At 42.0% G+C, this 16,829-nt stretch overlaps 1 protein-coding gene across 2 annotated transcripts in view; it reads left to right on the plus strand.

Moving 5' to 3' along the window:
* Window positions 1-16,829, plus strand: part of COL19A1 (collagen type XIX alpha 1 chain) — a 2,464,374-nt gene that overhangs the window by 1,866,895 nt on the left and 580,650 nt on the right. For both annotated transcript variants that reach the window (XM_078648013.1, XM_078648014.1), the window contains one exon: window positions 4,798-4,833. In XM_078648013.1, the coding sequence (XP_078504139.1) occupies window positions 4,798-4,833 (36 nt within the window). The remainder of the gene's footprint in view (window positions 1-4,797; window positions 4,834-16,829) is intronic.

Here is a 16,829-nt window from a genome sequence, read left to right on the forward strand (position 1 = left end):
TTCTTATAGTTGCACCTTAATAATAGTGGTTCAACACTCCCATTTAGCAATAAGCGACAGAGAGGTGACTATTCAACCTTCGCAAAGGGCCTTTCACTGCAAATAACTCATGTTGTTACGTTTTTAGTATCCTATGAACTGTTTGAGCTAGAAATTCGTTTTCTATGTTAACATTTGCAAATTATGCAACAGATGATGGATTGTGACAAATGTGGCAAATCCATAATTATGTGAATAACGCTGTCACAGCACAATCACATAATTCCAGTGGTCCTGCTTTTGACTTAGATATCAGTGATATTAGTGACCACACCCAGTACAGAGAGTAGGCATGGCAGGGTGCCCTCTTATCAGCTGGTGAGATGCTAACTTGAAACAGGTGACAACCTAAATTAGTCACTGACAGCACTCCTCTGTTTTATGTTACCCACTGCCTCCCATCCCAACTATTCCTCTGAATACAGACCATCTTTGTAGCCATTGAAATCATACTCTCTCTTTTTTAACTGTATGTGTTTATATTGTGAACTTTTGGGAAAACAAACATTAATTTATTTAAAAAATATAACTTTGTTTCCTGAATGAGGGATTACATGGCAGATAACCAAAGGTACATTATTACCAAACATTAGAAGCATGAGAACAGCACAGAAGCAAAGGATTTGGGGTTTCTGAGATTTTTGTGGCAGGAACATTGCATTTATCCTTCAAGCAGCATTGGTTTGAGGTTCAAGGTAAAGCCATTGTTGTTCCAGTTACCAAGGGTGGCTCCTCTCAGGGTTGGACTGGGACAGAAAATAGGTTGAATTATATAGCTAAAACGGTGGCCCAGGTTTACGAATTGAGGCGGTGTTTAACATCTAAGGGCATGCTGTCTACGTGTTTTGTAACTTTTGGAAGACTGTATGGGTGTGAGCTTGCTGAAAGCAATGGTTTTTAATATCAGATAAATCAATAGTAAAAACCACCCCACCACACCATAAAACAGGCCAAAAGACAGTCAAAAAACTGGCTTAAACACCGACCTGTCAGTTCAGCCCATCGGGCACTTCCTGATTGTCCTATAGGCCAGTCCAACCCTAGTTGCACTTGTAGATGCAGGTAGTTCTAAGTCCATTTTATTGCAAAATGCAAGATCACCCTTTGCTTGTGGAGCCAACCATTATTATTTTGAAACCTCTGGCAGGATGTGCAAGCAAATTGATAATGTAATTAATAGCTGTGCAACAGCTGCATGCCTGTTTGTAACGTTGATTATGTATTATACAAAGACAGAAATATCAATTTAACCACTTCGACGCTAATGACAAAGCCAGCTCGTCATGGGCGTTACCTGCCCTGCGCTCATGACGAGCTGGCTTTGTCACAAACAAGCCATTTACTCCTTTCTCAGCGCAGGGCAGGTAAACGCGGTAGCGCTGAAGGTGTTAATGGTCATTTGTTTGGACATTAGACCTGATCTGATAGGGGCTGTTGCTGTGTGTCAATTTGACAATAAATAATGTACTAAAAATAGGCTGGAAGGCATCAGATGCTCAATCAATGTGCCTAGCCTCTAACACATGTGCTTGAGAAACAAACAGCGTGCTTCACATCAGTGTGTCTGGAAAGAGTTCATCTTCAATCTTAGCAAGACTTTAATTTATATACATTTTCAAGCTAAAAGGACAGTTTCAAGCTTCACTGTACAATCTAATGTTAGAACCATACCCCCTGCGACCCTTTTACCTCAACCATTTTTGTTTTATTGACCCTGACACTTATTTGTTAATTTGTCATGTCATTTTGTGGAATTCCGCTTAATAAATTCTTCTCACCCCTGATCAAAAGTTTTGTTTCAGGCTCCCAGACCCACTCTCTTCATGATTCCCTTATCAGCCCCATCTCATTCTTGAGATGTTTCTAGACCCCTTCCTTGTTATTTCTTACCAAATCAAAGGGCACTCTGTGAGGTGTGCAGAGGGAGCCTTGCTCTCCCTTCTCCTGTGCGTCCCACCCTGGTCACAGGAATGCAGCAATACACAAATCTGTCTGGGGGAATTCCTCTATCTCTTCCTATCTTCCTCAGGCAGGCCCTAGCCCTCCCAAAATGGAACCCATAATCCTCCAAGTAATGCATCATTACAGGCACGCTTACACTCAGTGTATGTACACAGCATGCACACTGTCTAGCACTGTTACCTCAATGTATTGTTTCACAACAGGCGCACATACACTTAGCACACAAATTCACTCAGCACTGCACACTAATGTAGACTTTCTGTATTGTGCCACTTAGCATACCTTCAACTAGCACGCATATTCACCATGAGCGCACTGCACAACACTACACCCTGAATATACTTTACTCCTCAAAGGTATGCGTACACCCATTAAATGCACTCACCGTGCATGCACTGCATAGGGCTGTTCTTTCCCTGTATTGTACCATTTCCAGGTACACATACAACCAGTGCAGAGTCACCACTCCTGAACTGCACAGCAATTCACATCTAACTGATGTAAGCTAAAGGGTGAGTTAAGCACACAGTAGTGGAATTTTAAAAACTGAGTGAACCTGTGGGTCACACTCCTGGTTAAAAATGGCCTGTTCACTCCTACTGATCACTACAGAGTATGTTGCTACAAGCTCATGCTGCTTAACTCCTGGTGAAAGCAGTAACCTTCCACCACTGTGAGGGTAGCACTTTGCGCACCACTCCAGGTTCAGCAAGACTGCAATCCACGAGACAGACCTATGTCATGGCGCACATGCATGATCCGTGTTTACCTATGACAGCCAAAAATCAGCATTAGTGATCCAGACAACAATACGGTTGGGCATTCAGGGCAGGGGTACAAGTGCATTCATTACCATGCAGAGGACTTGTCTGTCCCAACAACTTCCAATTTCTTGCCATTTGATTATCTCTTGCACTCCTAGAACTAATTAAGAGGAAACATTGCTTGCCTAAAGGAAACGCAACATCACGTAAGGGCCCAAAGTAATTGAAATTGAGTTTAATATTCTCTCAACGTCATAGACATATTCCCTCAGGAATATGACACAGTTTGTGGTGAGTTTTTTTTACATTGGATTCTCTTCTCTTTGGACAGTTTGCTTCAGGTCTGTAACACTCTGTGGAAGGAAAAGTGTCTCTAAATTGTGTGAACCAGAGCTCCTACTGACAGTGACTAGAATCCTATTTGACAGGGAGGAGACTTCTGATCAAGGACTAGGTTTTCAGTTGTAACACACGCCTAATCTACCATCATTTTCACAGGGCTACGGTAAGTTCTTCTAAATAAGACACTATCCTAACCCGCTAATCTGTGTCAAAAGACCAATAATGCATCCTAAAAGAAGTACTTCAATGGACAAACCACAGTGGGCGTCCTCACCATATATGATGGGATATTTGCTCCGTAAATTTGAATTGAGATGGAAAGCGATACAATTTGAACACTACAGCTCAGATGCAATAATATTTCAGAAAGTTTCAATTGATCCGAGTAATTGCACTTAGTGGTACACATTGTATTGCAGTGAAGGTACATTCATTCAGGAAAGCATCCTTTGCTGATGAAATCATTGCTTGAATGAACACATTGAAGTGGTAAGTCTCATAGCTAAGGTGGGATATTTATCTTGTTAGACAAAATAAGTGCAATTAACCTGTAGTAAAAAAATCACAATGGGCAAACATGGTTATCAGCGATGAGAAGATTGTCCTCAAGGTAAATATCATATAATTAGAACGGGATTAAAAATGCACTCTTATGCTTGCTAGTCTCTCCATTAAGATAGGGGTCTCTTTAGAGGAAATAATACCATGTAACCGTAAAAATGGTCAGAGAGGCAGACAAGCGGTGTGCTCACATGCTACACATGCTGAGGTTTGCTTAGCATTTGTTTTAACCTGGACTTCCCCTCCCTCTATCAGTCCCTGAGCATTTGTCTTGCTGGACAAAGTCCTCAGTGCACTCTGTCTTTGGGAGAATTCAAGATGGCCACTTGCCCAGGCTTCTGAACTGAGGCACGCACTCTTAATGCATGACGTGCTTGCATGTATCACTTTGCAAAACACATCTCTGAAAGTCCCTGCGCTTGTTTTAGTTTAGACTGAGTCCTTGGTCTAAGGGTCAGGTTTTGTGTGACACCATTGTGCTACAGGAATTATATGTTCTTGCCGAAGGCAACGTTGATTACTTTTAGCCAACCACCCTTTTCCAAAGAAGCATTCGGAAAGACTTCAGTAAATAGCTCCCTGGACCGCGCAATTTAAACGACCTGATTGTCGTCCCTATGGTGGCCTTTTCCATAATTGAGAACTATAAATGCATAGTACAGAAATGTATCAACTGATTTCCCTTGCATATAATGAAGGTACTCTAGATTTGACAATCAGGAGCCAGAATGAACCGGTACACATTTGTCATGCTCTGAGAGATCATATTAGATGTGAACCACCCAAACGATAACGTTTATCTGTGAATTTGTACAAAAGTAAACTTTTTGATGCTAATTTTTGTGTACTCGGCTTTTTGTCCGGCCATGTTGGTTTTGTTTTACTTACACACCTAAAAAGGGCATGCAAGTGAACTGATAACTTCCCTGCTAGTTGCACATCTAGATATGACAAATGATGCATGGAATGCAATGCAGATATCACCATTGGCAACTTGACGATTAGCTGCTTTGTTTCTCCCTGCCATAAATCTGCAGAGCACCCTGCTTACTTTTTATGACGATTTAGCATCACAGTGAGTTGAAATACAGTAAACAGCAAATGTTTTCTTTTCTCTGGTTTATTGCAGGGGGAGTCTGTATCTTTCGGAGAAAAGGGAGATCCTGTAAGTATTTCAAATATATGTAGCAGGCTATTAAGGGGTGCCATTGTGGAGTTTGGGAGGCGATTACCACAATTTAGCTGCAAGAGTGCACAGGCTTGAACAGCAGTTCTGAAGGGTCTTTCTGAAAGAAATGGTTTGATTTTCTTTTGAGGAGAGAGCTGATATCAGGCCCCCTTTTTTGGCAATGTGTTCCTAGATAGAGAGGTTGGTGTCTAGGGTGAATCCAAGTGATTTCGAATTCGGTGAGATTTGGGATTAGAAACTGTCATGGTTCATGTAATTGGGGCAGGTTTGTAATGTGTCTTGTTTGTTGTTCTTGGCAAATAAAGGCTATTCTGTCTTGGTTGGGTCGAGATTCAGGCCGGCGCTGGACATCCAGGTCGGGATGATGTGCAAGCAGAAAGGTTTTCCTATTTTGTTCTCTGAGCTGCGCCCTCAGTGCAGCACTTTCTGCCATTCAAAATTACTACTTTTCAACCATTTCTAAAAATACTTGGGGAATGCATGACTTTCCCCAAAATATTCCAGGCCTCGAGTTGGAATACTGAATAAGCCTCCCGGAATATTTGGGGGAAAGTTGCTCTTTCCCCAAACAATCTAGGTCTGGAGTTAAATAGAAATGTTGCCCTTCCAGTGCCCACCACACCGACTGCTGCCATAGGGGTGCAGTTTAGAGCAAAAAACACGAAGGAGCACAGTGTATGAGAATTGAATGGATGAAGTAAAGTAGACTTTCAAGTAGAATTGTGTATCAACATCATGTTGGTGAATATTGATGCTCTTATCTATGAGTAGAGCACCAAATGGCTCCATGTAAAGATTCAAGATGACAGGAGATAGCATGGGACCCTGGTGGACTCCATAGGGGATAGGGATCTTTTGTGACCTGTAAGTTCCCATGTGAACAAACTGGAAAGGTAGGAGGAGGACCAGTGAAGCATACAAGGACATTGCCCATGAATTCCATTCGTAACTCAAAGGTGCGTTTGAAGGTGGGATGGTAAAATGTGTTGAAGGCAGATGAGAGGTTCAGCAGTATCAGTAGGCAGGGATCATCTGCATTTGTGGTCAAGAGAGAGAATAGTCTTTTATGTGTATGGTGGCAGTCTCCATACTGCAGCTTGATATAAAGTCAGAAAGGCAGTCCTGCAGGAGATGGTTAGTATTGATATGATCTAGGTGTTGAACATAGAATGCTTTTGCAACGATCTTGCTGATGAATGGTAGGTGAGTGATGTGCCAGTATTTGGCAAGTTCATCAGATACTAGTGTAGGTTTCTTTAGGAGTCAATCAATCAATCAATCAGGGGTTTATATAGCATGCTACTCACCCGCGAGGGTCTCAAGGCACTACGGAGTGGGATGAACTGGTCAGTCTTGAGAGCTCAGAACATGCCTTGAGTGATGGAGGCATTGATAGAGCTTTGATGTAGGATGATGGTAAATCGTCTTTATAAGAAGTGGCTTGAGGGACTTGAGTATGTCAGCTAGATTTGGGAGAGATAGGGCCTTGAAGGCTGACCATTGTGAGATTCTACTGGAAATGAATGAAAGATGAAACAGGCTTGATATTGATGTGCTTTTGGATCTTCTCCCCCTGAAGAAGAGGTTGATGGCATTGCACTTTACTGTAGAGAAAGGATAAGGGGGAATGGCAGGTGGTTGATGCAGTGCTTGATTGCCTTGCACATTGTTCTGCTTCTATTGGTGGCTTCATTGATGCTGATGGTATGGTACATTGCTTTGGCTGAAGTGATGAGCTATCTGCATGTTGCACGGAGGGCCTGCAGTAGCCAGAAGTCCTTGAGAGTTCTGTTTTTCTTACTTTTTCTTTCCTGTCTGTGAATGAACTGTTCATTATTAGCAAGGTCTTTAGAGTACCAGCATGCTGACAGCTTTGGCTTTCACTTGCCTGCTGTAATTGGGGTGTGGACATTCACACATGCTTACAACAAAATTGTTGAAGTTGTTTAGAAGGGTGTTGGCATTGGACATGGAGTGATGGTCAGATATGAGATCAATTATTAGGTTGTCTATGGAGAAGCCTTTGAAGGATCTGAAGGGTTGGTCTTCTCTTTTGCATTGACTTTGGTTTGTTGGTAGTACGCTGAGCAGAGAGATAAGGATGACAGAGTGGTCAGTCCAGTCCAAGGGCATGGGTGATTTGAATTGGATTATTGTGATGTTAGAAAGACAATATTGAGGACATGGTCTTTTCCTTTGGAGTATTTTGGTTGTGTGACATGCAGTACCATGATGAGTGTATCAATAGGTGGAAGAGGGTTTCTAATGTTTTTTTTTTAGCTTGCATTATCTGGGAAGTTAAAGTGACCAAAGAGGGTGGTGCGAGCATGCCGGATGGATGAGGTGGTGAGGAGATCAGAGAATTTATCAATGAAGTCCTGGTTCTGCCTGGGAAGCCTGCAGATGATATGGAAGGTGGTGGCCTGACTTGCAGAGAAAGGGAAATGGCATGTCAGTGGCGTTCGGTGTTAATGAATTGCTTAGTGTGCAGGACCCAAACAACTTATGGATAAGGTATGTGTGTGGTTCACAAAATGGATGATGTAGCTTGTGGGAAGAAAGACATCTAGGATGTGTAAAGATTTGGGTGTGAACCAAGTTTCTGTCATGAAATAAAAACAACATCAAACGTGTGATAGGTGATATGGTCTGCAATATCTGGTGTGTGGAGTACTGCAGAGGGGGGATTAATGAGCATGAGTTGCAATGTGTGTTTTGTAGTTTGAGGTTGTGTACTGGTTAGTAGATGTGAATGAGGTTGGGTATATGTGTTGTGCTAATATTTTTTGAGTGTCTGGGTTTTCTACATCTGATTGTAATTGTAGGAATTGGCAGTATGGGGTGCTGAGCGAGGCAAATTATTATTATCTTGCCTTGTAGGTTTCCCTGCAACAGGGGCTCTGGCCCAAGACCCTCCTAGGCCCTAACAGGCCCAAACAGGAAATGCCCTTGTCTATGTTTGCCCTTTGCTGGGGACACCCAGGAGATGGGGTGCCCTGAAGAGTTGATTCAGTGAGGGAGAAGGTAGAAAGTGATGTTGCTTCTGCACAGATGGATGATGATAAATTCAGTGATATCACTTCCTGTGCAGATGGACGGTGGGAAATTGGGTGATATCACTTCCTGTGCACATGGATGATGGAAAATGAAGCCCCCTTGTGTGGTGTTTTTTAAAAACAGCTTTGGCAGGAAACCAGCGATGTCACCTCCTATGAGATGAGAATGCAGTGTTGTCACTTCAAGTGCAGATGGATGATACATTGAGTATGTCTTGAGAAGCCAACTGAAGTGTGAAAAGTCAATACACGCCTTCTTCAATACGGGGTTTTGAGAAGGGTGAAATTAAGCTGAAATGTATTTTACATATGAGTGCAACACACAAATATTTTCTCATAAAAGCTCAGTTTCATTGTGTAACGATGATACCTCCGTTATGGAAACTCGCATTGTTGGATGATAACTTTCAAGACCAATTATTTCCCTTTTTATGTAATTCCTGTGCAAATGAAAGACATACTTCCTCCACAGTCACAGTATTAAAGCAATTGGCTCACCTCGCCCCTTAAAGGTAGACACTCACAGATGACACAGAGATAGGCATTGCTAGGCAGACTTGTAGACTTCAAAGACCAATTGTCACATGCATAATTTAATTCTGCATTAGGTTTTATTACCGCCTGTCAAAATCTGCTCTCCATGCTCTCATGTTCACCACTAGGGGTCCAACATGTGCGCCTTTCCATACTTTGAACTTTACTCTCATTCTCATTTCAGATTCATGCCATTTATGCGATAGCCAACATTCTATCTCTTAGAGAGACTATATTTCCCAGAGTCCTTGACATTGTGGCAAATACCAGTGCTGATTTACAGCTTCCTGGATAAAGTTCAGAATGTATCTCAGGTTCCAGATTCAGGCAGGGTTATGGAGAAGCCTGTGTTCACTTTTTTCTACCCAAGACTGCTATACTAGAAATCCATGCTTCTGCTTCGTATCAACACTTGCACGCCACAGGCCAAGGATGGGTGGCAGAATCAGCACACTTACGGCTTGACGGCGCTGGCTTGAGCCTACTTAAGGCACGTGGCCCTAGTGAGCTCCTTCAAACCTTTTGCTCCGTCAGTCTAGTGTTCATCATTACAGCAGTGTTCTTGTAATGCTGACCCTTCACTCTCAGATTACCTGATTCCTGAGGTATTGTCAATCCTTGTTGTCTGAGTTTCCTGATTACTAAACTGCAACAACATTCTTGTTCTTCGAACTAGTGATGTCCTGCAGTACTTCCATTTTTCCTTGCTTCCTGTGCTTGCACTATCCTAGTGTATTCCTTGCTTCTTGAACTTCCACTATATCAGTAGTTATTCCTTTCTATGTTCTGTGGTTCTTTCCATCTTTTATAGTTCTAGTTCCTAGGGAACTACCTTCTTACCCCTTCTGCCTTAACTTTCAGAATCCTAGTATGGTTTGTTTACCTGCTTCCTATCACGGGTTCCTTTATTTTACCTTCCTCCTTACTAAGCGCTACTCCTCTACAGTTCCTTGTCTACTGTCTTTATGTATTTAGTTCTCCTCCCATGCTGTTAGCTCCTTGCATGTTCCTGTGTGATAGCCTGGAATCGTCGGCTTACCTTACAACCTAGTAAGTGTTTCTCTTTCACTGAGAGTATTGACTGTATGTTACTTTTTATAACCTCACCAAATGTATCCACTCCACAGACTCTGCATTTTCATGTATCTCATACATGTATATAGTTGTAGTAACTATCTGTAACAGCAATTGTGTGTAAGTAACTTTACGAGCTTCATTCTTACCTTGTGGGCTCCCATTCCGTTTTTTGTAAATGCTGTTATATCTGTGTCTTGCACATTCCGAGTATGTTGCTTTAGTGCTTCCACTTTTGAACTTTGACTTTTCTGTTACCTTGTTCACAGTTTTCCCATTGAAACTATTTTCTTCTCTGGGTCACTGTGTGATCTTGGGTAGCTTTGTTATCAATATTCTCTTCCCTTTGTCTACCCTGCCACCCACTTGCGCCAGACTCTTGATGTAGCACCTCATTGATCATCTCACAATTATATACCAGTAACATATTTTTCAGGGTTTCCAAGACAACAGTCATTCTTCAGTCAGCCTGATTTCATACTTTTTAAGTGCAATTTCAAAATGTGTTAAACAGATTCATGTTTTTGAGGTTTTGCTATTTGCAATTTTAACTATTGTTTGTTCTTCCGGCTAGGCCAAGGGTCAATCTAGTGCCACGGGAATACTTCTTGGCATTTTTCCCTCTCCTGCTGTTCATTCATTTCCACTTGCCCCAATTACTCTATCACAGTTTTTGAAGTCAGAAGGTGGTACTATCTCACCAACAATCGTTTAGACAGGAAGCATCTTGACCGATCTATTCCTATGTTGGTGGGCTCAGGCATGAAATTGAAGATAGCAGATATTAATGACGGATCCACTGTTTCTAAATGCCATGATCAGATGTATGACATTACATGGCATTCCATTGTAACGCATGCCTTTACCACGCATGCGTTACAGCACGAATGCCATTAAACGCATACCTTTGCCACGCATGTTAGTTAAACGAATATGCCTTAACCATACATGCCTTTGCAACGAATTTCGTTGTAAAGGCATGTAAGGTAAAGGCATGTAAGGTAAAGGCATATGCATGGCAAAGCTTTCCTGGACCCCTACCCTAACCCTGGAGAACCCTACCCAAGATTCACTACCCTACTAAAAAAAATACCCTTCCCCTGCCCTAAACCCTAAAAACCTACCCCTGTGTGACTTCCCAGCACTTTCCCTGCCCTAAAACCCTAAAACCTTACTCCTGCGTCACCCCAGGCCCCAAGCACTTACCCTACCCTAAACTCTAAAGCCCTACCCCTGTACTCCTCCCTCCTGATCCCCAGCCCTTCCCCTACTTTGGTGCTGGAAACCAAGGTTCGAGCCTCGGGGTCGTGTCCACATCCTGTGATTCTGGGCAAATCACTTAATCTCTGCGTGCCTTAATGTGTCCTTGTGTAATGTAACCGGTGCTCGTGTAAAGCGCTCCAATACTTTCGGGTCGAGTTCGCGCTATATAAATCTGCATAAAAAAAAACACTTTCCCTATACTCGCCCCCATCACCCCAGCCCTTCTTTAACCCAAATCTCTAAAATAGTAGCCCCTGGCCCAATTCCTCTAACCTCTCTCAGCTCATCTGAGGGGCATCCACGTCGTTGTGAGGAAGCTCAAGAGTCTCTCAGTTTCCTCTAACGATGTGGATTGCCTACCAACGTGGCTGTTTCCACGTAATATGTCCTTACTACTATACATATGCCTTTACCATACATACCTTTAAAGCGAAATTCGTTGTAAAAGCATATGTGGTTAAAGCATATGCGTAGTTAAAAATGCATAGTAAAGGCTATGTGTTGCAATGGAGCATGCGTTGTAACACATACGTTGTAATAGCGTGTGTGGAAACAGGCAAGTTGTAATGGCCGTTTCCCGCCACGATCATATTAATGACTGTGTAGATTCAGCATATAAAATGATAGGCCTCTCTTTTTTTTAGAAGCGGAGTCTCTGCAGCCGTAAAATTGCTATTAGTAAAATTAAACTTGCAGTTCATGAATACCAAAAAAATAGTACGCTTACACAAAACTGTAAATTTACCTTTTTGAATCAGGCCAATTTCGTGTATCAGGACTAGGTCCTGTTATTTGCTTAAAGTAATTATTTTGTTTATTTTTTATGTTAGGATTCGTTTTTCAAAATCAGTTAGACTGGTTAATTGTGGACCCTACATGGGTTCTTTATTACCAGGCTCTCCCTTATTAATGGCTGCTGTCTGACCTCAAAGATTAGTAGTACAGAACTCAGGAGTGGGTTGTTTCTTTGGCAGGAGAAAGCCAAAAAAAGTGATTTTCACATTACAGCACAAATTAGACCTGGAAGTGGTTATGGTAAAAGTGTTCTTTTGAACTGCATTTTTCATTTCAATTTCTCAGCGTAGGGATGGTATTTAAGAAATAGCTGTATCCCCCCATAGAAGAATGAGGTACCAGAGACCCAGTTGAGGTTAGTTTCAAATTTCTTGCAATACTTGCAAATATTTAAACTGGAAGGGCAAACAATGTGTATCTCTTTGTTTCTTCTTACAGAGTCTGATTACTCATTTATTTATACTCGAAACCATTGTCATAATAATAAATAACTAACTTGGTTTACTAAATGTTTTGCCTCCGGTCTGAACCTCCTGTCAGATACCTGCCACAGGTTGGTCCCACTAAGGTTATGGTGCTTTTTATGTTTTTACTTTGTCAGAGAGGCTCGAACCTTTCATGGGGATGAATCTGAAATTCAATTTGACACTATGGAACTTATGGTTGGGTATTTTCATTGTAGGTCCCGTTGGCATTGGAACTGTGGAGCAAACATTTTCAAAAGTTTTCACACTTTCTCCTGGTTTCTAAGAAACCACACCAGTACAGGTATTGGCCTCTCAGGACCTCAGGGGGCACCTAGAGACTCTCTCTCTCTCACACTCTCAGGGTGCCAGGCAGAGTCCACCAGAAAAGTCCTATCCAAATTCTAGTTGCCACTGATCAGCTGGGAATTGTAGGGGAAATCTCTCTTGCAGCTCTTTGTGTTCCTGTAGCTACACAGGAGATCAGATAACTGATCCTTGGAGTCAACTTCTTTCTCCTGGGTACAAGAGAGAGCAAATCCTGTCTTACACAGTTATTCACAGACAGCAGGTCCAGTCCTCTTCTGTTCTTCCTCAGATTCAGAAGTTGTTCAACAAAAGGTTGGATGAGGATCCAGCTTTGTAGAATTCATCGGCCTGTGGGTTGGGGAGACTCCTGGACACTCTGTAACCTAAAGAGGTAAACGTTTCTAAGGGCAAGCCTCCTCACTTTTTCAGTAGTTCCTGTTTGGCTTACTGAAAACAATCCCACAGTGCCCTCACTCTCACAATCCATGATGGAGAAACCCTTCTCCCCTTGTGTGGTGCCTGTGTGCCCCTCCAGACATTTGGCCAAGGTAATGAGCAGTCCCCTCTTGTGAAATCAATCAAAACACGTTCTAGGGGTAGCTTTCCCACCATTTGTCTTGCTGCCAGCTTTACTAGGGGAACAAAAGCCTGGGCCTTTCCAGCTGGCACCTAAAATGTACTTGTGTCAGGGAAGACCCCTTTGAAGTAGGTTAGGTTCCTGGGCCCACCCCAAATGGTCTTCCTGCCTGGGAATGAAAAACCTCCCCATTTCCAGGCCACTGTCTCTGTTCTGGGAGCTGTTTTCACACCTTTGTCAGACATAATTCAGGCCAACCACTAGCTGGTCAGTTGCTGGAAAGTGAATGCAAATTACCAGGTAAAGGCAACGTTCTAAAAAAGTTTATTTCCTATATATTTGAAAAAAATCTGATTTTACTATTGCAGTGTAATTTTCTTAAATATAAAAATAAGTCTTTGAATGGGTTTGTGGCTGGTACAGCTCAAACGTCATAGACTAAAGTGTATTATCTGTACTATTACTTTTCCTACATGCCAGCTATAGCCTCACCAATCTACAATGTCGCTTTAAGCCTAGTCAATGGGGGAGCATGCCATTTGTAATGTTACACGTGTTCTACTCCTAAACATTTTGCACCCTACCTTTTAAAGGCACGATTAGGGGTGACTTATTTAACATTTAAAATCAAGTTTTCCTACATGTCAAAAGGGTGAATTTGACTTCTCTGTGCAGTAGGATTCAAGATGATGCTGTCAGGCTACACAGTATAGACATCAAGCTATGTTTTCACTGTCACTATAGGGAATGGCACAATAGCTGCTGCAGTCTACCAGTGGTATTTAACATTCTATGCCAGGTATGTATATCTGTAGCATATACTTTGGCTTTATAGGAAAGTTAAATGTGCCCATCAGGTTTTAAGGTGATTTTGACATGTTTCAGGTGTCTGAGCCCATACACTGGGCACTGGAATGCGGTGTTCCAGTGTTAAAGCCCAAAATTACCAGCAAGTGAGTCTCAGAAAATATTTAAAACTGAGGCTGGTCACCCAGCAAGGGATCACTTTGCAACACCCTTCTTCACCTGTATCTTCCTGGCCATCACCTGAGAATGTGTCTAAAGAAAGGATCGAACCTGAACCAGTGCACAGGAGCATATTCAGGTACCGTTGATAGATACAGGCTCTCTTCAGATACCTGGCAGATAACCTGCATCTGCAAGTGGAAGAAGTGGCAGGTACCAGTGCTGTCTTGTTCCTCCAGCTATGGTTCAATGATCTACTAATTTAACCTGTATGTAAAGAGATGAAGGAGGTGCTGTTGTTTGGTGGGAAGAATCCAGAGAAGGCAATTTTACCTAAATTCCTTACCAGGCTGTATTTTGTAGGCGAGGAAGAGTTGGACCTTCCTGGTTTAATCATGCTAGATTGCATGTTGGGCAAACTGGCATGAAAGTCTTTAGTGGTTGTGTAGTGTACGTGATCCTGAGAAGAGATTTGGAGACTGCTCTCAAGAAAACATTTACAGGATTAAGTCTCGCAAAAAGAGCACCCATTTATTAAATTGTATACCCCTCAATCTTTAGTTAAAGACTTACAATCTCTATTTTCAGTATAAAAAGTAGGAAAATACAGCTCTGATAATTTCGCCAACATGGAGTTGCAGGCTAAATTCTCTTGGATGTCTTTAGTGATAAGTTAAAGGCTATGACCGGTAATAATATTTCAGAAAGAAGATAAATGTATCTTATGGGTTGGATGGGGGGGGGTGCTTACAAAGACGTCCTGCTTTAAGTACTAAACATTTCTGCTTCTAAATCAATTGGAGGATTTATTAAAGACAGCATTCAAAATACAGAAGTATGCTCAGATATTTAAGAGAAAAGAAAGGCATCTTGAACTGTCCAGATGGTATTCTTGAATCAGAGACAGAGAAGATATTAGCCACAGATGTCTAGATGGCAATCTCAATCTTTTTTAAGCCAAAGAGCAATAATAGATCTTCTTCAAAAAAGAGACCGCAGTCCCAATCCCTTACCTTTTCCTGATCCAGTCGGAGGGTGTCTCTCAATTTTTTACATTTGAGAGGCTTTTTACATTGAGATGCTTGGGTGTTGAACATCAACAGGCAATGTTCTGTTCTGGAAATCAAATAATTGACTCCAGAATCAAGCACAATGCAAACTTATAAACCAAGAGTTTTTACCAAGCAACTGGCTCTTCTTTAGTGTGTTTTCAGAACAACGAGGCCATTCCACTGCCAGTGGAAGAGATAGATGAGTAGCTTTATTCACTGGTCTTTCAGGCCCCTGAACCATCTGGAAAGTCCAGACTAAACATCAACTTAAAACCTTCAAACTGTTATATAAATACCATCCAGTCCAAAATGGAGACACTGCAACAAACCATCTCTTTTATTAATCCCAAAGTGCAGATCATGTTGACAGGCTTGCAAGACGCTTACTTCACATGCCAAAAAATAAATGCAATCAGAACTTTCTGTGAGAGGAGTTTTCATCTGCAAACCTAGGTTTTTTCTTTCAGTCTCAAGTCCTCACCAAGAGCATTTACAAAGGTCCTTGCTCCACTGGTGGCCATTCAACATAACTCAGGAATACTGATTCACCTTTTCTTGGATGATTGGTTGGCAAAGTGCCTTTAATTTCTCAGGTTGAAGAAGATACAAAGAGAGGTTATCTCCTATTTGAACAACATGAACTTTTAAGAATCACCCAGAGTTCATGTTAACACCATCACAATACTTAGCCTTGATTGTAGCTAGATTTCAAGTGCATTTGGGAGAATTCTCCTTACCAGACTCAAGAACTTCAAGACTTTGGATGCACCTTCAACTTCTGTTGAACCAGGTGACATGGCAAGGTTCAAAATGTCAGAACCTTGAGTGGCTGTGGGTTGAGCACTGAAGTCATAATCTATGGATCTAGTCACTTTTTATATTTTATGTTTCATGTGTATTTGTAGTGCCATTGGTAAGACTACGCCTGCATTCCTTAGCATGACATCTGCTGAATTACTGGAAGCCGGCATCCATGGACTTTGTGATTCAAGTCCCAATAGCCAAGGATTGGCCCTGATAATCTCAAGGTGTCTTTTTAAATCTCACTGCCTCCAGTATTTTTAACAACTGCATCGTGCAAACGGGATGCAGGGAAATTCTGTGTTCTCTCTAGGTTCAGGAATGTTGGCTCTCAAATGGGGAAAGCCATCCAATTGGGGAGAGTTGGTGGCAGCTTTGAGACTTTTTATGTAAAGATCTCTTGAAAAGGAGTAAATAAATAATCGGTCAGGAACAGGAGAAGAAGCCCTCCTTTTCGATCCTTGCAGATAGGATGATAGGCATTACGGAACCTCTTGGACCATTCTGCTAATCATATCAGAGGGGTAAAGAATGACGCAGTGGATCAGCTAAGCATAATATTTCCTCCCTCTTAGAACTTCCGTTGGCTCTGGGGATATATTTGTTCAGAGAAATGTGACATTCAGATATCCACAGGTGGATTTTTTGCAAATGCTGAGATATCACACTTCCGCAAACTCATTAATGGAGACGCGACTAAATCCAGAAGAATGACAGAACTACGGCACACACAAAAGGGGTGGTAATCCCAGACCATTTTTTAACGTAGGATCGGTCCAGAGCACGAGTTACTGCATCAATTAACACAAGCAAAAAGTCTCCTCATCAAGATTGTATACGACAACGCGGCTCTGGAACAGTAAGGTACCCAGGTTTGCCCTGAGGAAAAACCCGAACAATTGGACCGGGTTTGGAAACGCGTCGACATTTCCAATAAGATTCGTCTCTCCATTTCACCAAGGGCAAAAAATAAAAGTGTCCTGGTTAGCTGGACACATTAGGTTGAAAGAAACCCATGGTGAAAATCAGTCCTGAAACACATAAAGAAATAAGTAGGTAGGACTGAAACACAACTGTTTCT

The sequence above is a fragment of the Lissotriton helveticus genome, chromosome 6 (genome assembly GCF_964261635.1).
Source record: "Lissotriton helveticus chromosome 6, aLisHel1.1, whole genome shotgun sequence".
Lineage (NCBI taxonomy): Eukaryota > Metazoa > Chordata > Amphibia > Caudata > Salamandridae > Lissotriton > Lissotriton helveticus.